This window comes from Neoarius graeffei, chromosome 8 (assembly GCF_027579695.1).
Source record: "Neoarius graeffei isolate fNeoGra1 chromosome 8, fNeoGra1.pri, whole genome shotgun sequence".
Taxonomy (NCBI): domain Eukaryota; kingdom Metazoa; phylum Chordata; class Actinopteri; order Siluriformes; family Ariidae; genus Neoarius; species Neoarius graeffei.
The window spans coordinates 69,007,393-69,032,787 of NC_083576.1; the positions used below are offsets into that span (position 1 = coordinate 69,007,393).

A 25,395-nucleotide genomic window follows, 5' to 3' on the forward strand; every position below is an offset into this window, starting at 1 on the left:
GACGCCCTGTATAGATAAATAGATAGCTAAAATAATTCATGTTGCATGTATTTAGTAGCTTATGTTAATTGTAGTGACATAACTAGTGCATATCCCCAAAACTAAGTTGTAAAAAATGTGATAGGACTTTCTAATCCCATTGCTTAAGGTGAAGGGGAAAAAAATTGGCCTTACTTCTTAGCTAAGAGTCGTTTACAGTGTAAAAATACACAGATAACTGTACAAGCTAAAACTAAGCATAGAACGTTAGGATTTTTTTGTGTCTATTTAAGCTAAATATTAAATCCTGTTAGAGAAAACACCCCAGATATCTTAAGATGTCCTTTGTGAGCTTGATGAATGAAATGAGTGACTGGGTGTTTACAGTTGTTTGCATTAATCATCATCATCATCATCACCATCATCATCATCATCATCAATGCGGCCTCAGCCGAGCCATACGCCTAGTGGCCCAGTCATCATGACTGTTGATGCATGATGTTAGTTCAGAGAGACTCTGAGTTCCAGTGTCCCTCATTAGTGTGTCTAGAAAAGTGGCTGAAGGGCGGCCCCTCCTCAGATGACCACGGATTGGGCACCGCAGCACCAGCTGACTTGTGGGAAGGTCAAGGTGGCGATAGCAATGACCAACAAGGCCAAGCCTCTTGTCCGAGATACGAGGGCTGTCACCGTCCAGCTCAGAATTGGTGATATGGTCTCTCCAGCTGATGTTATGTACTCTACGGAGTATGCGTGTGTAGGTGCCATCTAGGGATTTCGCCAATGCAGTCGTGAGGGTCCAGCCCTCGCAACCATAAAGCAAAACAGATTTGACAGTAGTTGAGAAGAAACGAAGCTTTAGCTGTCTAGATCAATTTGATCGCCAAACATCTGTCATGCTGTTGAGTGCTTTCCAAGCTAAGCCTTTCCTATTTTTTTTTTTAAATATTTTTTTGGGCTTTTTTTCACCTTTATTGGATAGGACAGTGTAGAGACAGGAAATGAGCGGGAGAGAGACAGGGAGGGATCGGGAAATGACCTCGGGTCGGAATCGAACCCGGGTCCCCGGATTTATGGTATGGCGCCTTAGTCAACTGAGCCACGGCGCTCCAAGCTAAGCCTTTCCTGACCGTCTCAGACGAGTTCACCCACAAGCCAAGGTACATGAAATCAGAGTTTGCATTAGTAGCTGGGGTCTTACCCAGTAGCTGCAGCCATGATGCATCCTCCATCCTCTGGCAGGGCTTGACAGCAGCCCTCACTGTCATGGTTCATCCCAAAATTATGCCCCATCTCATGAGCCATGGTGGCAGCAACCCCAACTGCAATTTCAGAGTGGTCCTAGAGAGAGACAGAGAGAGAGAGAGAGAGAGTTGAGGCATGTACACCTGGGAAAGAGATACAGATGTTGAATTATACTGCAGGTTCTTTTACCGAGTTAACTCCTCCTGACTGGTATTCTGAGCACATAGCTTTAAGAGGAGCCAGTCCTATAGTGGTACCCCGGAACGCCACACCCCTAAAAGAGCCAGCAAAAGATTTGCTCAGATCCTCCATAAACAAAGCACATGCTTCTCTACATTCACATTTGAACATTTTGCTATAAAGCTGATCTGTGATAAGCGGCTTTGCTTTAACCGCTGATGCTACTGGTTGATGGACTGACGTGATGAGCTGTGCATTGTCATTGGGCAGCTGTCGCAACTGCTTGCTCCTCCAGGTCAGGAAAGCCTCCAGGGTACTGTATGGGTTGTCCGTTATACTGATCTTATCCCTGTCGGTCCAAATCTCCAGCAGGATCAGGGCTACACGGATGTTCAGCGCTTTGTAATACTGACAGGATCAAGAGATGCAGCGTGTTAAAAGCAGACAACATAACTTTATTTTTAAACCTGATTTCAGTTTTTTGCTCAATCTGACTAAAGACGATGTTTTAATTGCTAGCTTATTACCCAACTGTATTTTCTCTTACGCAGTAAACCTTATGCATTGGATATGTGCCATAGCAACAGGAACAGAAATGATCACACTAAAGAGACTGATGTGGATAATGCTTATACAGTATATTCATTATTTTTATATTTCATTGATTATATATTTAATTAAATGCCAATTAAATCAATATTTGTTGCATTTAGACAAGGTGCAGATTAAATTTTGGACTTTATAACTTCTACTGGAGATGCATAAAAGAAACATGTTATTGTGAAAATATTCAGGAAGTTTTCCATACTATATACTATCTATATATAATATGGACACGAGTGTTTTACTGGGAAATACACCACTCATATTTTTCATTCGAGCTACATCCAGGACATGGAGAACCAAAACCGTGACATTTTTTTCGTGGTCCGGTTTCCATCAAATCCTGCACTCTGATTGGCTGGCGAGCGGGTCCGTATCCTACGGTACGGACCCCAGTTACGGACCCCGGTTATGGACCTCTGGCGACTTGCTCGTTCACAACAACAACAAACATAGTAGCATTTTTTGTCAACATTTATCTTTTTTTTAATAAGATTATCAAAAATCTTATACATTTTTTTTGCCAGCATTTCTCAGCATAATAGCATTAATTTTACAGCATGGATAGCGATAACGACAGTCTTTACAGCGAAAGTGAGTTTTACTACCCTGAGGAAGAAGAAATAAAAGAAAACATTTCAGGAGAAAGCTAAAAACCTGTAACTTGCTAACGCCGAGTAAAAACATGGCTGAATCCTGAATGACTCGATTTTGTATAAATAGGGGACTACATAGGCGGCAAAATGTAGTTTTTTTCCTGCCATGGAAGTGCACTTTTATACCGAGGAGGAAGCCATTTGCATTACAGCTGTGAATGAGGATTTAAAATGGTGGCTCGCCTTGGCTCGGTTTTCCCTTTCAGGCGCTCTCGTTTTCTGTTAGAATTTGGTAAAGAAAAAAATAAATATATTATTTACCAGCTTAAGGTCGGTCCGTATGGTGAAATACCGTGACCTCGGCCTTGAATACTGACCTTGGCCCAGAGGGCCTCGCTCAGTACTTTCAAGACCTCGGTCACGGTATTTCACGATACGGACCTCCCAGCTGGTAAATAACATTTTTTTTTTGTGGTCCGGTTTCCATCAAATCCTGCGCTCTGATTGGCTGGTGAGCAGGTCTGTATCCTACAGTACGGACCCCAGTTACAGACCCCGGTTATAGACCTCTGGCGACTCACTCGTTCAAACAAACATTGTAGCAATTTTTGTCAACATTTATCTTTTTTATAAGATTTATTTAGAAGATTATCATCAAAAATCTTATAAATTTTTGCCAGCATTTCTCAGCATAATAGCATTAATTTTACATCATGGATAGCGATAATGACAGTGTTCACAGCGAAAGCGAGTTTTACTACCCTGAGGAAGAAGAAATAAAAGAAAACATTTCAGGAGAAAGCTAAAAACCTGTAACTGTTGCTAACGCTGAGCAAAAACATGGCTGAATCCTGAATGACTCAATTTTGTATAAATAGGAGACTACATAGGCGGCAAAATGTAGTTTTTTCCTGCCATGGAAGTGCACTTGTATACCAAGGAGGAAGCCATTTGCATTACAGCCGTGAATGAGGATTTAAAATGGCGGCTCAGCTCGGTTTTCCCTTTCGGGCGCTCTCGTTTTCTGTTAGAATTTGGTAAAGAAAAAAATTAATATATTATTTACCAGCTTAAGGTTGGTCCGTATGGTGAAATACCGTGACCTTGGCCTTGAATACTGACCTCGGCCCAGAGGGCCTCGCTCAGTACTTTCAAGACCTCGGTCACAGTATTTCGCGATACAGACCTCCCAGCTGGTAAATAACATAATATATATGTCACGCGTAACGAAATCGATGAATTGTTTTGATAAATTTGGGTACTTTTTGTTTGTGAATTAGTCGATATAATAAAAAGAAAATCACATGTTGGCTTAAAGAGATGAAGTTTATCTTGTCGTGTTGAAAAACTCACATTTTTCATACAAAATACATCCCGGACCTGAGGGACATATTTTCCAATATTTCACTCTGATGATGTCACTCCCAGTGTTTTTCCGCTGACTAGATGCACGTTATCAAAATGGCGAACTGGTTCAAAATTAAAATTCTTTTGATTAACTTGCATATATTTTTTGTGGATGTGTCCGTACGAGTATAATATAAAGAACATTACATGGTGGGGCAAAGATCTGAAATTTACCATTCTCGTGTTGAAAAATATTTTCACTCATTTGATTCTCTCTCTCATGAATATGTTCACCACTCGAAGATAAACTTCATATCTTCGCGCAATCATGTAATATCCTCTATATACAGAAGATATAAAATGCATATCATTCCACTTTTACTTTTCCATGGTCTAATAAAGGTGCAGAAATGAACTTGAAGTAATGACATCAAATGTTTAAAAAAACCCAGAAAAAAGTCATAATAATAGTACAAATTAATGTTGGTGGTATAAACTACAATCAAATAGCATCTTAGCAAATGAAAATATATTGAATGTAGTTAAATTTATCTCGTAGTTCCTATTGTTCCTTTGTATACATGTAAACTGTTCACTTTGCGCTTGTCTTGTGGTGTTGTAATATCCTGGTTAAACCTGAACTCTTCAGACTGAACTGCATTTCCTTGTATTTTTGCACAAAAATGAACATTTGCACATAAATGCACGATGCCACTTTGCACCTGTCTTTGTCTTGTCATTTATGTTGTTTATTGTACTTAGGTACCCTTATAAAAAAGAAGTTTATTCAAGAGTGCTTCTAGTATACTTCTTTTAAACTAAAAATAAGAGAAGATGCTTTCAGTTTACTTTTTATTTACTTATCAGAGATATACTTTATAAAGTTATACATAAGTATACTTGGCTTATACTGAAAATTATATAGAAAAGTCTAAGTATATTAAGCTTATACTTAAACTTTTGATCAAGATATACTTAACAAAAGTGTAATAAAGTATTAAAATATTTGTGTCTTATGTTTAAGTGTACTCGCCCTGTAGTTGTGGTATTTGACAGTAGTCTATAAAATACTTCTTTTTCACACCTATTGGCTTCTTTGTGATATACGGCAGCATGTTTTAAATCCCATCTTTTAAACCTACATGTACCATAAGTTTGTGTTCAGCTCTGGGGTGGAATAGCTTAAGAGTAAACAGTGCTGGAACTTAAACTTATCTTTTATGTACAGTGTTATTAACTCGATGTATATAACCAGTAACTAATAGTATATTTCCAATATGCTATAAAGTACACTTTTATAAACTAAAAAGTGGACTAGAAGTGTGCAACGAGTAAATCAAAAGTATATTTCCAGTATACTACAAAGTATACTTTAGTAAACTAGAAAGTGGACTAGAAGTATGAAACAAGTAAACTCATAGTATATTTCCAGTATACTATGAAGTATGCTTTTGTAAACTAAAGAGTGGACTACAAGTATAGAACTAGTAAACTATTAGTACATAAATTTAGTTGTGATATACTTGCAGTACAAAATAAAAAATACTAGTTGTATACTCAAAGTTTACTTCTCTTAGCCTTAAAGTATACTTTTTATAAACTAAAAGTGGGCCAATTTAGTCCCAAGAAGTATTAGATTAGTTTACTTACAAGTATACTATAAGTACATTGATATCAGTATACTTGGTACACAAAAGTATACTTAAGGAAATATACTTTAACTTTACTTAAGTATACTTAATCAAATGAAACTGACGTATACTTCTTTTTGATAAGGGTAGCTAGATACTGAGATAGCTAGACGTCTACTTAGACAGCTATAGATAGTTATTTATATACTTTGATTTGTAATCTTCTATTTTCTCTATAAATGCACCATTGGGAGCCTGAGGGAAACGGCATTTCAATGCACTGTATACTTGTACACAGATGTATTGATAGTAAAGCTCTCTTGAATCTTGAATTAAGACTACAAAAACAAACTAGAAAGGCACTTGGTAGAATGTACACGTCCGCCAAGCCACATTTGGATTTGCATCAAAATCTAATCAATTGTTCTTTGGCCAGTGGCCCACCTTTCCTCAAAATTTCATCAAAATCTGTTCATGACTTTGAGTTATGTTGGGAAATGACAAACAAACCAACCAATGGACAAACGGAGGTGAAACTATAACCTTCTCTAATAAAGTTGGCGGAGGTAACAAATATAAGACTAAACCTATTTCTAGACATTTTTACTATTTACTCATTTCAAGCTTGAAATAGTCTTGCATTACTTGGCAGATAATTTATTTTTATTTCTAAAAAGAAGCAAAATTTTCAGCCAACAGAATAAGAAAATGTATAGCTTGAAAGGAGTAAAAGCATTTCAAACACGCCGAATAATTAATTTATTATATTAATAATCTAAAAAAAATTTGGATACACTTGTTGGGTGACACGGTGGTGTAGTGGTTAGCGCTGTCGCCTCACAGCAAGAAGGTCCGGGTTCGAACCCTGTGGCCGACGAGGGCCTTTCTGTGAGGAGTTTGCATGTTCTCCACGTGGGTTTCCTCCGGGTGCTCCGGTTTCCCCCAAAGACATGCAGGTTAGGTTAACTGGTGACTCTAAATTGACCGTAGGTGTGAATGGTTGTATGTGTCAGCCCTGTGATGACCTGGCGACTTGTCCAGGGTGTACCCTGCCTTTCGCCCATAGTCAGCTGGGATAGGCTCCAGCTTGCCTGCGACCCTGTAGAACAGGATAAAGCGGCTACAGATAATGAGATGAGATACATTTGCCCATAGATATTTTCACTTGCTAAGAATTTTTTTTTGTTAATTGTTTTTTAAATTTTGTAAGTACAGCAAACACATTACATGTTTGACCGATGTACAAAAAGACATTACATTTGGATTTCTAGTATATTACTACCTTGTCTACATAGTTAGCAGCTTCAAGTAGTTTTGTCTTGGTCTTCTCCAGGTCACGACCATGTTTCACAAACTGCAGCAGAGGCAGAACAGTGGTCATTATATCATTCTGACCTCTGCGGTCTCCCAACCACACATACACACATTACACACAGGCATCATGAGAACACACTCCATTAGTGCAGAAGCAGATCAATGATAAAAGGAAGTAGGGGTATTATCTCTGGTGGCGCCAGAGTGCTTCACAGCCGTACTGAAACGAGCAAATCCGATTCATACTGCATGTCGACAACAATAGATTAATCAAAAGCTTTAGCATGTCACTTTTCATTTTTTGCACATGCAATTTAAATACCATTGTGACTAGAGTGCATCAAGTATTGAGTCTCAGTCCAGATTACTTTATAGTATTTGCTTCTGGTTGTGCTTTTTACCTCAGCGTGATCAGCCACCAACATCAGTTCCACGTACTTCATACTGCGACTGACATCTCTTTTTTCCTGTAGACAAACCCACACATGCGAAAGTGATACTAATACGATGACTCATTGCTTTCAAATATAACTGATGTGACAGACATAATGCAAGATGTCACTTCCTATATAAGATTAAGATCCATTTTAATGACTCTAATTTTTGTTCAGTATCATCAAGACAATTATTTAATGTGTGTATCAGTGACAAAGATAAATATCAGGTTTCCTGAATCTCTGAAAATGACTGATTCGGCATATATTCACCCTAGTAGCATGATTGGCCTGTGCAATCCCACCAATCAGCTCGGCCAGCTTGTCTGTATGGTTCTCCGCTCCATAGTGTTGGCTGCAGGTGCTCATGGGTATTTTCAGGCTCTCAGCACGGAACACTGCATGGCCCTGAGAGATGCTGTGATTGGCCAGAGGCTCGATCATGTACGTTGCGCTGTGGTTCAAGACAATCATACCCCTGGAGATGGAACGAGACATAAAGTGTCTGACAGAAGCACTAAAATCAAAAGCGCCTCAGATACTTTGCCTGCAGCACACAGAGGATCTCTTTCTTTTTGTGCACCTTTCTGGTCACAAGCTTCAGAATCTAATTCACTATTTACACATCCATGTACAGTATAAGGGAAAAAAAATCCAATGTTTTTAAACACTGATTTGTGATTCATGGAGGTTTTCAGAGAGAGAGAGAGAGAGCATGATGTAATCACTGGATTGAAAAAATATATATATTCAGAGCATAATGATTTTTAAAATCAGTCAAGAGTTTTGTTTGAAGCAGCAGCATTGGCCATGAAAAAGGTCTACTGGTTGGTCAATTGTAATGTCAGTCAAGTAGCTTCTTCCTGTGAAAGCAGCCAGTTCATGGCTATGACAGAATGTACCATACTCTGTAGAAAAGGCTTGAAATCTGGCTTATGTGATTTGTTGCACATTGGCTTTGGTTATACGGATTCTGTAGTTATAATAGATGCACATACAAAAGATCAGTTAACAAACTGAATTAACAAATCTTCAAGGTAGACTGCCTTTCAGATTTTTCAAGTGTAGGTCATAAAAATAATTTTCCCTGACATCCAATTATTTTTGTTTAGTGGACCAAAAACTACTGAATTCGAATCACAGACTTCCGATTTTATTAGTTTTTTTTTTTAATAGACCAGCTAATAAATTTAGGGCCACATGGCCCTAAATTCTCCGCTATTTTTTCCTGCTTCACCATGACCCAATTCAAGATACTACATGGGTTTTCCCTGTTTGCGCAAGGCATTATGGGATACAAATTTGAAACAGGAGAGAAAAATGGAGGACGCGAGTGTGTGAATGAACCGTGAAAGACCGACTACAGTAATGGAAAGCGAGACGAAAAGACGTTATGCTGCGAAGGAAAGGAAACACAGACCCAAACTAATAAATATCGGTGGTCAGCGAGCACCTCGGTGTGATCAGCTGTTCGTTTAACGACAGAATGATGGAACTGTCAGTGCACGGTCAAGGTAAACCTGTAGATGGCAGTAATGCAACACTGTGGATGCCAGCTGCTGTAAAACCCAAAAGAAGAAGGAAAAGAAGAAGAAGAAGCAGCAGGTAAACCTGCGCATGCGCACACGGACTTCCTCTGTCTGCTTGCCTGCGCAAAGCAAGCGATTTCATGCACAGTATTTGCTCAGGAATCCCCTCACATTAAATAACTTTCCAGCCACAGAATAGCCTGATATTTTTTGCGATATTGCGGAAATAAACATATATCACAATGACCAAATTTCTGAGGGAACTAAATTTCACCGATTTTATGAAATCAAAAGGCCGTCTGGCTTTAATTAAAGCAACTTTTGTTATATATTTAATAATAAAAACTAGCGATATCATAAACTGACGTTTCGACGTCACTGACATCATCATCAGAGCAAAACAAACAGTGTTTAAGTAAGTGATTAAGAGTCAGTTTAAGCTTTTATAAAGTCCCAAAAAGTGCAGCAAGTAAAAACCTTAGCACGTACGGAATCCAATATGAAACATCCAATCTGATTCTGTACGAGCGCAGATGCACTTTCTTGGGACTTTATAAAATCTTGAACTGACTCTTAATCATTTATTTAAACACTGTTTATTCTGGTCTGATGATGATGATGATGTCAGTGACGTCGAAACGTCAGTTTATGATATCGCTAGTTATTGTTTTTAAATTAATTAACAAATCACAGATTTTTGTATTTATTGCATTTTGGAAAATATCTGAACTTTTCTGGAAATGGGGTTTGTATATAAGAAAGCCCAATGGCATAGTGGATAGGGTTTCCACTTTATAGCTCTCTCCTTGTCCACACGGGTTTCCTCTAGGTTCTCTAGTGACCTTCCACATGCCAAAAACATGCTGCTACATGGATTGGCTACTCAAAGAATTGCTTCTAGGTATAAATTTGTATGCAAATGTGTTTGTGTGTGTGTGTGTGTGTGTGTGCATTGCGCACTCCATCCACAGTGTATTGCTGCCTTGTACTCAGGACAGGCCCCGGATCCACCGTGACTGTGATTAGCATAAAGCAGTTACTAAAGATGAATGATTATATATAAATGAAAGGTCTGGATGTGAGCCAGGTCTGTGCTGACACTTAGTGATTTCAGCCCTAGAGTCATTATAACTCCATTAGATAATTAGCTCTTAAAGCAAGATGTTGCTTTTTAACTTCGCAAAAGGTACATTAAGAGAAAAATCAATTAATAACTTAATCACTATTTTTTTTTTACATAGACCCGGATGAGTGGGAGCAGCAGGAGGATGAATTTCCTTTAATGGCCAAATAATCCAGAGTCACTTGGAACAAAAAAGATGGCATTGCTTCCAATATCTACAAGTGTGTGATTTTAGCAGTTCCCAACCCACACATATGGACAAACAGATGCGCAGACACACACAAACACATACACCAAAACAGAATAATACAAATCGAAAAAAAAACAACCAAAAACTTGCAGATGTCCAGTCCTTGGACGGCGCGCACACACACACACACACACGCATAAACAAAATACTGCTAATTGTACGCTATCCAGCAAGAAAAAGTTACATTCACGGATAGCAGGGAAGCAATGTGAAAATTATAAAGGATTAAAAAAAAAAAAATCGATAAAACATGCACAATTACAGATAAATACAGAAATATGTACTGTACATGCACATCTGAGATTTTTTTTTTAAATTGAGGTATAGTTTGCAGCTGCAAAAGGCATTCTGGAGTCTTGTCTGTGTGTGTGTGTGTGTGTGTGTGTGTGTGTGTGTGTGTGTGTACACACGCACATCTGTGCGTGCATGCGTAATAATCAGTAACTTGAGATTCTGGAAACAATGTCAAGGGCAGTGCCATCGGCTCTGTTCCAGAAGTTGCCCATTAATTTGTAAATTTATTCAACCCGCACTGTCCGAAGTGGTACTGAGACTCTGATGTTCCACAATGCAGTCCTCTGACTAACACAGGCAGGAAATGGACTCTCCCCATCACACACAGCATGAAACAACACTCCATACATGCCGTGTCATCCCACTCAGAGCCCAGAGATCCAGCTCTGCTTGCCTTCGCTGAACTCAGTGAACTAAGAACTGGGGTGACCCAGAAACACTGCATACCGCTGATATTGCAGCCGTGGAAGATTTACTGCACCATTTTCACATTGCTTTGGGCTCATCCAAAACAAGTAACATGACCATTCAGTCATGCACTGAATATGCACTAGAATTATATTCACGTGACGCTCAAGTGACTTTTCAGGCGAATCTCTAGCCAGTAGATTATGTGTGAATACCACACACATTCATTTCAATATAAACAGGAAGTCTGTTTTCTCAAAGCTCACTTTTAAGTAACTTTTATGGAAAGCACATAGACAAGATTCCTACATCACGCTCCTAAAATGGCCTCGTGTGTGTGTGGGGGTATAAACTACACAAGTATAGCTATTAGAAAATTCTACTCCAAATGTTACTACACAAACATGAGTTTGAAACTTTCATGGATCAGTTCCAGGCTTGTAATACTCGAGTCCAGGACTCGGACTCGAATCCGACTCATGCCCTAATTTCAAGGACTCATGACTTGACTTGGACTTGAGCACTGATGATTCATACTTGGACTCGGACTCGTGCATTAACTGCATTCGGACTCGTAAATTGGAGACTCAGATTTGGATTTTTTCTTTATTTTTTGTAACATGCCATAATCATTTGGCATAAGATATCTCATCTCATCTCATTATCTGTAGCCGCTTTATCCTGTTCTACAGGGTCGCAGGCAAGCTGGAGTCTATCTCAGCTGACTATGGGCGAAAGGCGGGGTACACCCTGGACAAGTCGCCAGGTCATCACAGGGCTGGCATAAGATATTTATATTTATATCTACATTAATTTTTATACTAATTTTGTGCAAGAGAATGTTCAGGAACAAACTAACGTTAACGGCGCTAAAATGCCTGGAGAGAACGCCCCTAGGATTGTCCGCTTTGCTGATACAGATTTCTCATGTAGTGGGAAAAAATGCACTGCTGTGTGTTCCATATGTAGAAGAACTACTGAGGAGACGACGGGGACAACCTCAAACTTCAATCGTCATTTGGCAAGACTCCGCCCAGAGAAGTGAATGACACGCTATGTTCATTGCTCTGTTGGTAGCGGGGGTTGCTGACTGATGAACTAGCAAGTGTTAACCCTCTCTCATGTTATTTGCCCTGCTGATAGTGGGTGGGGCTTGTGTCAGACTCAACTCAGATCAGTAGTGGACTTGACTCCGACTCGATTCAAAATTTTCTTTAATGACTTGGACTTGATTCAGACTCGAACACTGGGACTCAAGACTGGACTCGGACTTGAGGTTTAGTGACTCGACTATAACACTGATCAGTTCAGGATAGGATTTGGGCAGAAATGACTTGTTTTTTCCTATTCTGGAAGAGGAATTAATTCTAATTTACCACTATGTATAATTCTAATTTACGCAAAACAAACAAATACATGCATTCACAAATGCATTCACCTGTTTTGTTCCCCCCCCCCAAATCTGTCCCTCTGAGTTACATGTCAGTCCTGGGATCGAGATGCTGACCTCTTCTGCTCCTCTGACCTGCCTGATCCATCCTGGTGCCCTGTGTCTGGTTGGAGTCTCATCACATCGCTCCTGTGGAGGCCGGCCCCATGTGGACAGTCGGGGGTCGCGCCTGGAGAACGCTCTGGACTCTTGCAGTGGTGTTTTTGTGGCTGGGGACTGCAGTTGACTTGCTGACTTTAGGACTGCAGTTGACTTGCTGACTTCGGGACTGCGGTTGTCGTGAACGATTTTGCGCTCGGGTTTCCGTCGGTGGGGGGTTTATAGCATAAACGAAGCTGACTTTATGTTAGGACTGTTAATGTTATAATCATGTTGTCTGTTGTTGCCCAAATGAGGATGGGTTCCCTTTTGAGTCTGGTTCCTCTCGAGGTTTCTTCCTCATGTCGTCTGAGGGAGTTTTTCCTTGCCACCATCGCCACAGGCTTGATCATTGGGGATAGATTAGGGATAAAATTAGCTCATATTATAAGTCATTCAAATTCTGTAAAGCTGCTTTGCGACAATGTTTATTGTTAAAAGCGCTATACAAATAAACTTGACTTGACTTGACAAACATATTCACAATCAGTTGGCAATCCTAAATCTAAGTTCACACTCACAAGCAACAAAGCGACAGGTAAATATTACACTATGTACGTGACATGGAGTCCCAATTTCAGCAATCATTGCAAATAGCGATTTTCTCAATGCTATGCAAATTTGGTAAGACACAGTAGAGACAAATCCAAATGACTGACTCAAATGATACCTCAGTCCAAAGCTTGTGTGTGTGATCTAACATTTCTTCATTTCCACTTACACAATTTTAGTTCCTACTGGCAGTTTGTTCCAATTTACTCTCTGACTCACAATAATACAAGGAAAACTTATAACAGCGGTTGCAGTCAACCTCTCAAAGAAAAATAATGGTAGGAAGGAAGTTGAAGAGATCAGTGATGCTTCTGGTGAGCGAATGTAACTAGTACAGTAGCTAATCTGTGAACTGCAAAGGTAGTACAGCACATAATATGTAATTCAAACAGAAATACATTTTAAACTAAAGTGGTGTCCCAACAGCTAGCCGCTGTGTCCGGGGATCAGGTCGTCGAGGCCCCTGCCTTCGACTGCCGCCCAATCCACACTGCACCGGCCCCCTACGGCTACCTCTGTGGGTGGTGAACCCACAGGAGGTCGGGCCCATGTCACCTCTTCGGGCTGAGCCCGGCCGGGCCCCATGGGCAAAGGCCCGGCCACCAAGCGCTCGCATACGAGCCCCAACCCCGGGCCTGGCTCCAGGATGGGGCCCCGGCTGCGCCATACCGGGCGACGTCACGGTCCTTGATTTATTCTCTATAAGGGTTTTGGTGAACTGCTCTTGGTCTGGCCTGTCACCTAGGACCTGTCTGCCTTGGGAGACCCTGACAGGGGCGTAATGCCCCCGACAACATAGCTCCTAGGATCATTCAAGCACACAAACCCCTCCACCACAATAAGGTGGCAGTTCTAGGAGGGGAACTGCCGAGGGAGGCGAGGGACATTGAGTCTGAGTGGACCATGTTCTCTACCTCCATTGTAGACGCAGCTGTTCGGAGCTGTGGCCGCAAGGTCTCCGGTGCCTGTCGTGGCGGCAATCCCCGAACCCAGTGGTGGACACCAGAAGTAAGGGATGCCGTCAAGCTGAAGAAGGAGTCCTATCGGGCCATGTTGACCTCCAGGACTCCTGAGGCAGCTGATGGGTATCGGCAGGTCAGGCGTGCCGCAGCTCGGGCAGTTGCGGAGGCAAAAACTCGGAACTGGGAGGAGTTCGGGGAGGCCATGAAGAAGGACTATCGGTCGGCCTCGAAGAAATTCTGGCAAACTGTCCAGCGCCTCAGGAGGGGGAAGCAGTACTCTGCCAACATTGTTTACAGTGCGGGTGGGGAGCTGTTGACCTCGACTGGGGACATTGTCGGGCGGTGGAAGGAATACTTTGAGGATCTCCTCAATCCCACCGTCATGTCTTCCATTGAGGAGACTGAGGCTGATGACTCAGAGGTGGACTCGTCCATTACCCAAGCCGAAGTCACTGAGGTGGTTTGCAAGCTCCTCGGTGGCAAGGCACCAGGGGTGGATGAGATCCGCCCTGAGTATCTCAAGTCTCTGGATGTTGTGGGGCTGTCTTGGTTGACACACCTCTGCAACATCGCGTGGCGGTCGGGGACAGTGCCTCTGGAGTGGCAGACTGGGGTGGTGGTCCCTCTTTTTAAGAAAGGGGACTGGAGAGTGTGCTACAATTATAGGGGAATCACACTTCTCAGCCTCCTGGGGAAGGTTTACTCCAGGGTACTGGAGAGGAGAATTCGACCAATAGTCGAACCTCGGATCCAGGAGGAACAGTGCGGTTTTTGTCCTGGTCGTGGAACACTGGACCAGCTCTATACCCTTCATAGGGTGCTCGAGGGTTCATGGGAGTTTGCCCAACCAGTCCACATGTGCTTTGTGGATCTGGAGAAGGCATTCGACCGTGTCCCTTGTGGTATTCTGTGGGGGGTGCTTCGGGAGTATGGGGTTCGGGGCTCTTTACTAAGGGCTGTCCGGTCCCTGTACGAATGGAGCAGGAGTCTGGTTCGCATTGACGGCAGTAAGTCAGACCTGTTCCCAGTGCATGTTGGACTCCGGCAGGGCTGCCCTTTGTCACTGGTTCTGTTCATAATTTTTATGGACAGAATTTCTAGGCGCAGCCAGGGGCCGGAAGGAATCCTGTTTGGAAACCACAGGATTTCATCTCTGCTTTTTGCGGATGATGTTGTCCTGTTGGCTTCTTCAAACCAGGACCTTCAGCATGCACTGGGGCGGTTTGCAGTCGAGTCTGAAGCGGCTGGGATGAGAATCAGCACCTCCAAGTCCGAGGCCATGGTTCTCGACTGGAAAAGGGTGGCTTGCCCTCTCCAGGTTGGTGGAGAAGTCCTGCCTCAAGTGGAGGAGTTTAAGTATCTTGGGATCTTGTTCACGAGTGAGGGAAGGATGGAGCGTGAGATCGACAGGCGGATCGGTGCAGCCTCCGCAGTGATGCGGTCGCTTTACCGGTCTGTCGTGGCAAAGAAGGAGTTGAGCCAAAAGGCAAAGCTCTCAATTTACCGGTCGATCTACGTTCCGACTCTCATCTATGGTCACGAGCTTTGGGTAATGACCGAAAGAACAAGATCGCGGATACAAGCGGCCGAAATGAGTTTCCTTCGCAGGGTGGCTGGGCGCTCCCTTAGAGATAGGATGAGAAGCACAGTCACTCGGGAGGAGCTCGGAGTAGAGCCGCTGCTCCTCCACATCGAGAGGAATCAGCTGAGGTGGCTCGGGCATCTTTTTCGGATGCCTCCTGGACGCCTCCCTGGGGAGGTGTTCCAGGCATGTCCCCCCGGGAGGAGGCCCCGGGGAAGACCCAGGACATGCTGGAGGGACTATGTCTCTCGACTGGCCTGGGAACGCCTCGGTGTTCTTCCCAAGGAGCTGGCCGAGGTGTCTGGGGAAAGGGAAGTTTGGGCTTCCATGCTCAGACTGCTGCCTCCGCAACCCGGCCCCGGATAAAGTGGAAGAAGACGAGATGAGACGAAAGTGGTGTGTATAAGTGTAAATTATATAGTGGGATGTAGGCTATATATTTTGTCTCCTGTCATTTCTTATTAGAATGGGGGAAAAAAAACAAAAAAAACAATGGACATAGGTAACAGTATTGGTTGCTACATAGCCACAAGCGACACAAGTGACTTGTACCTCATTAGTGTGAACCAGAGTTATTATAGTTTTGAGATTTTCACGAGTTTTTATTTGTATTTAGTCTTTCAGTTTGTTATATTACATTATGACATTACATGGCATTGAGCAGACACTCTTATCCAGGGGAAGCCTAATGGTTAGAGAAGCAGCTCTGGGACCAAAAGGTTGCCGGTTTGATTCCCTGGAGCAGCAGGAATGGCTGAAGTGCCCTTGAGCAAGGCACCTAACCCCCAACTGCTCCCCAGGCTGCTCTGGGTATGTTGTACATTGCTCTGGATAAGAGCGTCTGCTAAATGCCTATAATATAATGCAACATAGCAAAAGTCAGGTACAAGAAGTGCTGAACTTCCAAAAAGTGACAGAATAACACAGTGCAATGTTCTGTTGAAGTTCTGTTGAACACTCAGCAAACAGCCAAGGAAACAATTCAAAGTTGACAAAGTTTATTTCTTTTGAATTTCAGTCTAGTTTTAACTAGTTTTCAAGTACATCAGTAGTTTTAGTTTTAGCTTCATTCTGAAGAATTGACTAGTTTTAGTTTAGTTTTTATTTAGTTTTAGTGCTAGTTTTTGTTTTTCAGGTATTGCACAGCAAGTGTCTTCTTCTTCATCTGAGTTTTATGGCAGCCGGCATTGTTCCCACCTTCTGGAACTAGTCTGTTACTGTCACGAGATTGAAAATGAAACGAAAATCAAAACAAAGCCAATTTTACCTGCAATTTGATTTTGTTTTAGTTCGTGTTATGTTGTTCATCTCATCATCTCTAGCCGCTTTATCCTGTTCTACAGGGTCGCGGGCAAGCTGGAGCCTATCCCAGCTGACTACGGGCGAAAGGCGGGGTACACCCTGGACAAGTCGCCAGGTCATCACAGGGCTGACACATAGACACAGACAACCATTCACACTCACATTCACACCTACGGTCAATTTAGAGTCACCAGTTAACCTAACCTGCATGTCTTTGGACTGTGGGGGAAACCGGAGCACCCGGAGGAAACCCACGCGGACACGGGGAGAACATGCAAACTCCGCACAGAAAGGCCCTCGCCGGCCACGGGGCTCGAACCCGGACCTTCTTGCTGTGAGGCGATAGCGCTAACCACTACACCACCGTGCCGCCCGTTACGTTGTTAATTATTTAGTTTTTCATTTAGTTTGTAAAAACTGTCATTGTTATTTTTATTTCAGTTCACAAAATTATTTTTTCACTACTAGTTATAGTTTCAGTCTTAGTTTTCATTAACTATATTAACCCTGGTGTGACCTTAGAGTAACAGTAAATGTGCTATAGTAAATGTCTGTGATTATTACAATAATAAAAAAGATAATGTACTCCAAAAGTGCTATCGATTATATACCCAAATAACTGTTATTCAATCTACCAAATGCTTCACATCACTTCATTCTCTTCCTTTCCTCTCCTCTTGCATGGTGGTGTAAGTGGTTAGCATGGTCGCCTCACAGAAAGAAGGTTCTGGGTTCGAGCCCAGCGGCTGGCGAGGGTCTTTCTGTGTGGAGTTTGCATGTTCTCCCTGTGTCTGCGTGGGTTTCTTCCGGGTACTGTCATGGTCCTATCTGTGGGCTTCTCTCTTCAAGTAACATCTCCACTCAGCATTACCGGCCACGCCCGCTCTCACTTCCTCTTATTAACTGTCATTGGCTGTTGCCGATCACCTGCTTCCCCCCGTGTGTATTTAAGCTGCAACTTCCAGCGTGATAACCTGCTCTGTATTCCTACTACTCTGACTCCTGATGATATTCTGTTCTGTCTGACTCTGTCTGCTCTCCAGCCCCGGTAACCTGATCTGCCTTCTGTCCTGTCGACTCTGCCTCTTGCCTGCCTCTCCTGTACCTTCGCCTGAGCTCCAGCTTGCTGAGGGACTACTGCTGGGAGACTGCCTGAAACCCAAGTGCTGTCAGCCTACAGCCACACCTCTCTGACAACGGCTGATCTCAGAAGCTAAGCAGGGCTGGGCCTGGTCAGTACTTGGATGGGAGACCTCAGACGTCACCACCATGCTCCCACCAGCCATCCCTGCCTCTCAGTCCTCCTGCCACTGAACTTCACACACATTCTCCCAACTCCCTTTTCCCCATTATTAAACTGTGGTTTGAGTGCATTTGATCTCCTCTCCTGTCTGGTCCTTGACAGGTACTCCAGTTTCCCCACAGTCTAAAGACATGCGGTTAGGTTAATATGGGATGGCCTTGAGCGAGGCGCCTAACTCTCAACTGCTCCTTGGGCGCTGTTAGCATGGCTGCCCACTGCTCTGGATATGTGTGTGTTCACTGCTTCAGATGGGTTAAATGCAGAGAGGAATTTCACAAGTGTGTGATGAATAAAGTTGTGCTTCCTTTTTTTCTTTCCCTGCCAGAGATATTACTATTTAGCTGTGGCTTTTGAAATTTCTGCCTTTGCAGGAGTTCAGGGTTTTAAAATAATGCAACAAGTCCACTTCTTTTTTGGTTTCCAGGAATGAACCGTTTAGTTCTAGTGATAATGTTTAGCTGTCTATGTGACCAGTATGGTAAAGCCTTCTTCTAAGTTCTTTATTTTCTTCTTCAAAAAACTACAGACGTGTCATGATAGTTGCACAAGGTTTTGCACTTCTTGATACTGAACAGTTATTCCACGAAATCGAGTTGTACATGAGCTGACAGCTGATGAAGTGCATAGCACCGAGTTGGCTATAAGCCATGTACGAGGAGATTGAGTGGAATAATTGTTTTATAATATGCACATTCACTGTATTTTGAGAAACAGAGCATTTTTTTTGCAAATTTGATAAATAGAAACTTTATACAAAATGTCACACAAAATAATTTCCACTTATGCTGACTTCTTAAAAACCTATCGATGGCTGCACAAATTGACTTTAGTCGGGGTTTTTTTGTTGTTGTTGTAGAAAATGCTGTCTTGCCGAGGTATAGAATAGCTTTAGACTAGAGCCCTGCACTCCCGCGGGAGTCCCGCGGGACCTGACGCAAAGCAGTGTGGCGCGGGACAAATTTTGAAAGCTCATTGCGGGCGCGGGCGGGAGGGGGAGTGCACAATGCGGGAGCGGGCAGGAGAGGTGATAAGCTGCAGTCCCGCTAACTAAAAATGTGTTTAAAATAAAATTTATAAATTACTGCACTGAACGTGAGCTGTAGATATTTATGCTCAAATCCACTCAAAGTAGGGGGCGGGGCACCATCACGCTGTGTCTTTAAATTATATTAATTTCTTATAGGCCTACTTGTATTTCCTAGAATGTAAATGTGAGGAGTGACATATAAGCTATGTGCAATGTACAATATTCTTAATATCCACTGTAGATTTTGGTAGGTGTGTTGGGTATCTCTGTAAAGCCTCAGCTGCGCATGCCGCCTGGCAACGCGCACCCTCGCTACGTGCGCTAGGTGAAGGATCGGTCATTGGAGAGCACAGCTAAGCTCAGCATGTTTAATTCCCCAAGCCAATGACAAGAACTTTCGTGAGAAATAATGCGAACGTCTGCATCATGCGGGATTTGCGGGCGGGAGCGGAACAAAATATGGCAGGCGCGGGCGGGAGCGGGACTGAAAATCATAATTCTTTGCGGGAGTGGGCGGGACCGGGACTGCACAATGCGGGAGCGGGACTGAAAATTCTGTCCCGCGCAGACCTCTGTTTTAGACATTTATTTAATTCTTCCTTCGACATTTCAGTTGTGCAATTTTCAAACTTCTTTGAGCTTTTGAACCAGTCTAATAAAATTCAACAAATTTTAATGCTTAAAGATGAAGAATGTAAACAAACTGGTGAAATAGCAGTAGCAATTTGTGAAAAATGCTATAATAATAATTCCTGAAAAATTTAAAAAAGATACGTTCTTTCCACCAAATACTTTCATTCCATATTTTATTGCTTTTTTTTTTGTATTTTTTGGGGTTTTGTTTTCAAGTAGAGTTTTTATTTCGTCCTCGGTCGGTTCAGCAAAATGCTCCGCCATTTTGTTTTTCTCTACTCACAGTATATGAGCTGATAGCCTAGTAGTAGAGTAGCCAATCAGAGCACATGATTGTTCATGTCCAGTGAATGCGGATAGAATAATTAACATTATATCACTTATGATGTATTGTATGTTGTATTCCAGCTATGACATTTTCACATCGAGGTGTAATTTGGAGCATTTGATGGTGTAGTTTCTTAGCCTGGGCCCGCCCATCCTAAGCGTGACGCAACACGAGGGCCTGTTGCGAGCTTAGTCTGGCCAGGCAAGCTATCTTCAGCTCTTCCAAGCTCCGGAAAAATCGGGAGCTAATCAACTTTGAGCATCTCCAACGGCCCTGGGTAGAGGCGTGTTCAAGGCAGTGACGTAGTAGAACTGCGACCGGAAGCCATAGATTGTTTACAGAATCATGCTGTATTGAAAGCATTCAACAGGAAGTTCTCATTGAAAACGGAGCAAAGAGCAGCCCTGGAGGTATTTATTGAAAGGAAGGACGTTTTCGCCTTGCTCCCGACTGGCTTCGGTAAGAGTTTAATCTACCAGTTAGCCCTGCTAGTAGCCAAATCAATGGGGCTCAGCGAGAATCCTATCGTCGCGTCACATACGTCAGAGGAAAGAGTGATGTGATTGGTTTAAGCTTCGTCACAGCCTTTTCTGGCTTCGACCAGTAGCAAACTGAGGCATTTCAGGGAGGCGGGTCAACCACAGGCTCTGGGAAACGGTTGGGCTGAATATCTTGGCCAGACCAATAGCTCGTAGAGCTTTGAAGTCGCGTTAGCCAGACTAGTAGTTTCTATCAGTAGAAAGTGGACTTTTGAATATGATTTAACGGGAGCGAAAACCTGAGCGTTAACACTGATTCACTCATTTATCTGTAACACATTAATTGTTGTTACATTACTAAGCTGGCTTGTTGGTGTAGCTATATGATTTTTAGGCACACGGACCTGAACCCACCTTCTTCCTGGAATTTTTTTAACCATTCATTAACTAGCATGGGAATTTTTGTATCTTCAAATTGTGGCCAGCGTGGTTAACCCAGCTGTGCTATATAGAGAAAGATCAGATCTTCTGAAGAGATGCACGTCAATGCATAATACATGGTTGCATCACTATACATGTGGGTGGCTCCCACTCTATTCTTAAAATGAGGAATGAGTCATTTCCTTATGTTTATGTGAACATTGACACCTGACAACCCGACTGCATTGTTCAATTATTCACATTCATTATTCACAAGGCTTACTGCTCAATACTTACTCTGAATACTTACTCTCAGTAGCTGCATTAAAACCAGTAAGAAATGCATGCAGTTACAGGAGGGAGGAATTTACGTGTTGAAGCAGTGTTTTGTGAGGACATGACAGTTACTTTTGTTCTTACCTGAGTCCAGAACAGGTGCTGAGAACAACGCTGGAGTCCTCTGTTCCTCTCACTGTGCCATGATAATAACAATGATCCTGAAAACAAACACACGCAGCAGTGTCTTGTAGGTTCAGTTCGGCCTCTGATTTAAACTCTGACGACCAGATGCTGGGTTCAGACTAACATTCCTCACTTTCGTGACTATAAACCTTTCCTATTAGTTTCATTATAGCTGCTGTATGATTCTAAATAGTTGCTGAATTATATAATTTAAGTTAAATGACCGAATATCAAGCTGTGACTTTAAGGGGTTATAATGTTTTGAGTTTCTGGGTTTGAGCCCAGTGGCCGATGAGGGCCTTTCTGTGTGGAGTTTGCATGTTCTCCCCGTGTCTGTGAAGGTTTCCTCTGGGTGCTCTGGTTTCCCCCACAGTCCAAAGACATGCAGTTAGGTTAACTGGCTACTCTACACTACCGTTCAAAAGTTTGGGGTCACCCAGACAATTTTGTGTTTTCCATGAAAAGTCACACTTTTATTTACCACCATAAGTTGTAAAATGAATAGAAAATATAGTCAAGACATTTTTCTGGCCATTTTGAGCATTTAATCGACCCCACAAATGTGATGCTCCAGAAACTCAATCTGCTCAAAGGAAGGTCAGTTTTATAGCTTCTCTAAAGAGCTCAACTGTTTTCAGCTGTGCTAACATGATTGTACAAGGGTTTTCTAATCATCCATTAGCCTTCTGAGGCAATGAGCAAACCCATTGTACCATTAGAACACTGGAGTGAGAGTTGCTGGAAATGGGCCTCTATACACCTATGGAGATATTGCACCAAAAACCAGACATTTGCAGCTAGAATAGTCATTTACCACATTAGCAATGTATAGAGTGGATTTCTGATTAGTTTAAAGTGATCTTCATTGAAAAGAACAGTGCTTTTCTTTCAAAAATAAGGACATTTCAAAGTGACCCCAAACTTTTGAACGGTAGTGTACATTGCCCATAGGTGTGAATGTGTGTGAGAGTGAGCAGAAAAGAACTGGCCACCCTACTGCTGCAATTCTGGCCAAGTCAACCAAACATGGTTCGCCTCAAGCCTGGACTGGGTTCAGCAATGACAACCATGACGATGATGATTCAAAATACTGTATGCTGCTTGCTTTATAATTAGTTTGATCTGTGGGTGGCTCCCATTCAGAAAACAACCCAACATTTTTTTTCTGTCCAGTAATGAGCTGTTTAAATCTAGTGATAATTTCTAGGTGTCAGAATTTGGCTAACATGGTAGTGACTTCCACTTCTTTGGAAAAGCTTAGCGATGCATCATAGTTTGTTGCATGGCAATGATCTCATCTCATCTCATCATCTCTAGCCGCTTTATCCTGTTCTACAGGGTCGCAGGCAAGCTGGAGCCTATCCCAGCTGACTACAGGTGAAAGGCGGGGTACATCCTGGACAAGTCGCTAGGTCATCACAGGGCTGACACATAGACACAGACAACCATTCACACTCACACCTACAGTCAATTTAGAGTCACCAGTTAACCTAACCTGCATGTCTTTGGACTGTGGGGGAAACCGGAGCACCCGGAGGAAACCCACGCGGACACGGGGAGAACTAATTCTAATTCTAAAGGTTTCACAAACTTTCAAGCACTACTGTACACACTGAACAGATGTATGTGTATTTCCGATGCTGTGTGTAGAATGGACTCACCCTAATGGATCGCTTAGAGAAATAGCGTGAACCATTTGGATTGTACCATATCTCTTGATAGTTCGTGGCCAAGAGCTCTCTGGAAAAAAAGAAAGATAAAGCAGAAAATTTGGATGAATACTATGGTTTAAAAACAAGAACTAATGACCTAATCTTTATTCTCGGCATTGCTCATATGATGACAGACTTTACAGACCATAGTCAACTCTTGCCATATAAAGACAACAAGGTTGTTTATATTTAGGGCCCGAGCCCTACTGGGCGAAGGCCCTATTGTTCTTGTAAGAGTTCACTATTATTAGGGCCCGAGCCCTATGGGCGAAGGCCCTATTGTTCTTGTAAGAGTTCACTATTATTATTCTTCCGTCTTCTTCTTCTTCTTCTTTATTTTTCTCCGCTGTTGGGCCATTTTCGGGGCGCTTGCCATGGGCGAAAACGCACGAAATTTGGCACCAGTTCCGAGAATTGCCACCGCTACTCAGAACCAGAAGCCCAAACTTGGCCGGGGCTCAGGGCCTCCATAGCGCCCCCTAAGTCGTTGTGATTTTGGCCTCCCGCATTAAGGTGCCTGGTTGCCATGTAGTTTGTAGTAGTGGCTTGCAATTTGGTACGCATATGTGTCTCACTAAGCCGGACAAAAATGTCATGCCAATGCATTAGCCACGCCCAACAGGAAGTGAGGTAATTTCACTTTTGTGCGAAATGCATGGCCACGAAGACGGCGCAACTCCTCCTAGACCGTTCATAGGAATGTCACCAAAATTGATACACATCATCTACAGACATGGCTGACAAAAGTTACTAAATACGTTTCACGTTGGATTAAGCGTTCAGAAGTTATACGTCAATCAATTTTCGATGCAAAATTTTACATGCTTAAAAATTCATAACAAATCTTCTGATTGCTCAAAACTTCTCATACTTCACACGCTAATCACTCATTGGGCTTCTGACATGTTACCCAATTTCTGTGATATTTCGCCACTGGGGGCGCTATTTTTGGGCAAAAATTCCAATCTTTCCTCAATTTTGGTCAAACTTCACGTCCACCCTCTTACTACCTCCCATGTCATGTATTCCACGTTTTGGAAATTTTCGTCCATGGGGGGCGCTGTTTTTGGCCGACGCTATTGCTCCAAAACGGGTTTTTGGTAAATAATTCCATAATGCTTTTCCTTCACACCACTTCCTTGTGATAGTACGTTGCTGTTGTAGACACTTATTTTTCCAACTCATAATCGCTCATGTACAGCATAGCGCCACCTACTGACATGGGAAAAACCAAAAAATTTATTCTTCAAAAATCTATATCTCATCTTCTATTTACTCAATTGTCGTCAAACTTCATACGCAAACTCTTCATAGCTCACCTGACGTCTACGCCAAATTTTGTGCACTTTCGCCCCTGGGGGTGCTGGTTATGGCAAAAATGATATTGCAGCTTCTGATTTGTCAAACTTGCCAAGCAAACTCTTTACAAGACCCTTATTGGGGCGCTTGCCATGGTCGACAACGCACGAAATTTGGCTCCTTTTTCTTAGACTGCCACTGCTACTGAGAACCAGAAGCCCAGATCCAGGCGGGCCTCAGGGCCTCTATAGCGCCCCCTAACTCGTTGTGATTTTGGCCTCCCGCATTAAGGTGCCTGGTTGCCATGTGGTTTGTAGTAGTGGCATAACATTTGGTACGCATATGTATCTCACTAAGCCGGACAAAAATGTAATGCCAATGCATTAGCCACGCCCAAGAGGAAGTGAGGTAATTTCACTTTTGTGCGAAATGCATGGCCATGAACACGGCGCAACTCCTCCTAGACCGTTCATAGGAATGTCACCAAAATTGATACACATGATCTACAGACATGGCTGACAAAAGTTTCTAAATACGTTTCACGTAGCATTAACCGTTCAGAAGTTATACGTCAATCAATTTTCACTGCAAAATTTTACATGCTTAAAAATTCATAACAAATCTTCTAATTGCTCAAAACTGCTCATACTTCACACGCAAATCACTCATTGGGCTTCTGACATGTTACCCAATTTCTGTGATATTTCGCCACTGGGGGCGCTATTTTTGGGCAAAAAATCCACTCTTTCCTCAAATTTGGTCAAACTTCACGGCCACCCTCTTACTACCTCCCATGTCATGTATACCACATTT

At 42.6% G+C, this 25,395-nt stretch overlaps 1 protein-coding gene across 1 annotated transcript in view; it reads right to left on the reverse strand.

Moving 5' to 3' along the window:
• The window catches only part of adam19b (ADAM metallopeptidase domain 19b), a 71,191-nt gene that overhangs the window by 11,057 nt on the left and 34,739 nt on the right, over positions 1-25,395 (reverse strand). The window contains exons 4-11 of the mRNA XM_060927008.1: positions 23,233-23,311; positions 21,530-21,606; positions 7,603-7,807; positions 7,297-7,362; positions 6,864-6,935; positions 1,646-1,812; positions 1,414-1,498; positions 1,181-1,320 (exon numbers count right to left, since the gene is read on the reverse strand). Coding sequence (XP_060782991.1) covers positions 1,181-1,320; positions 1,414-1,498; positions 1,646-1,812; positions 6,864-6,935; positions 7,297-7,362; positions 7,603-7,807; positions 21,530-21,606; positions 23,233-23,311 — 891 coding nt within the window. The remainder of the gene's footprint in view (positions 1-1,180; positions 1,321-1,413; positions 1,499-1,645; positions 1,813-6,863; positions 6,936-7,296; positions 7,363-7,602; positions 7,808-21,529; positions 21,607-23,232; positions 23,312-25,395) is intronic.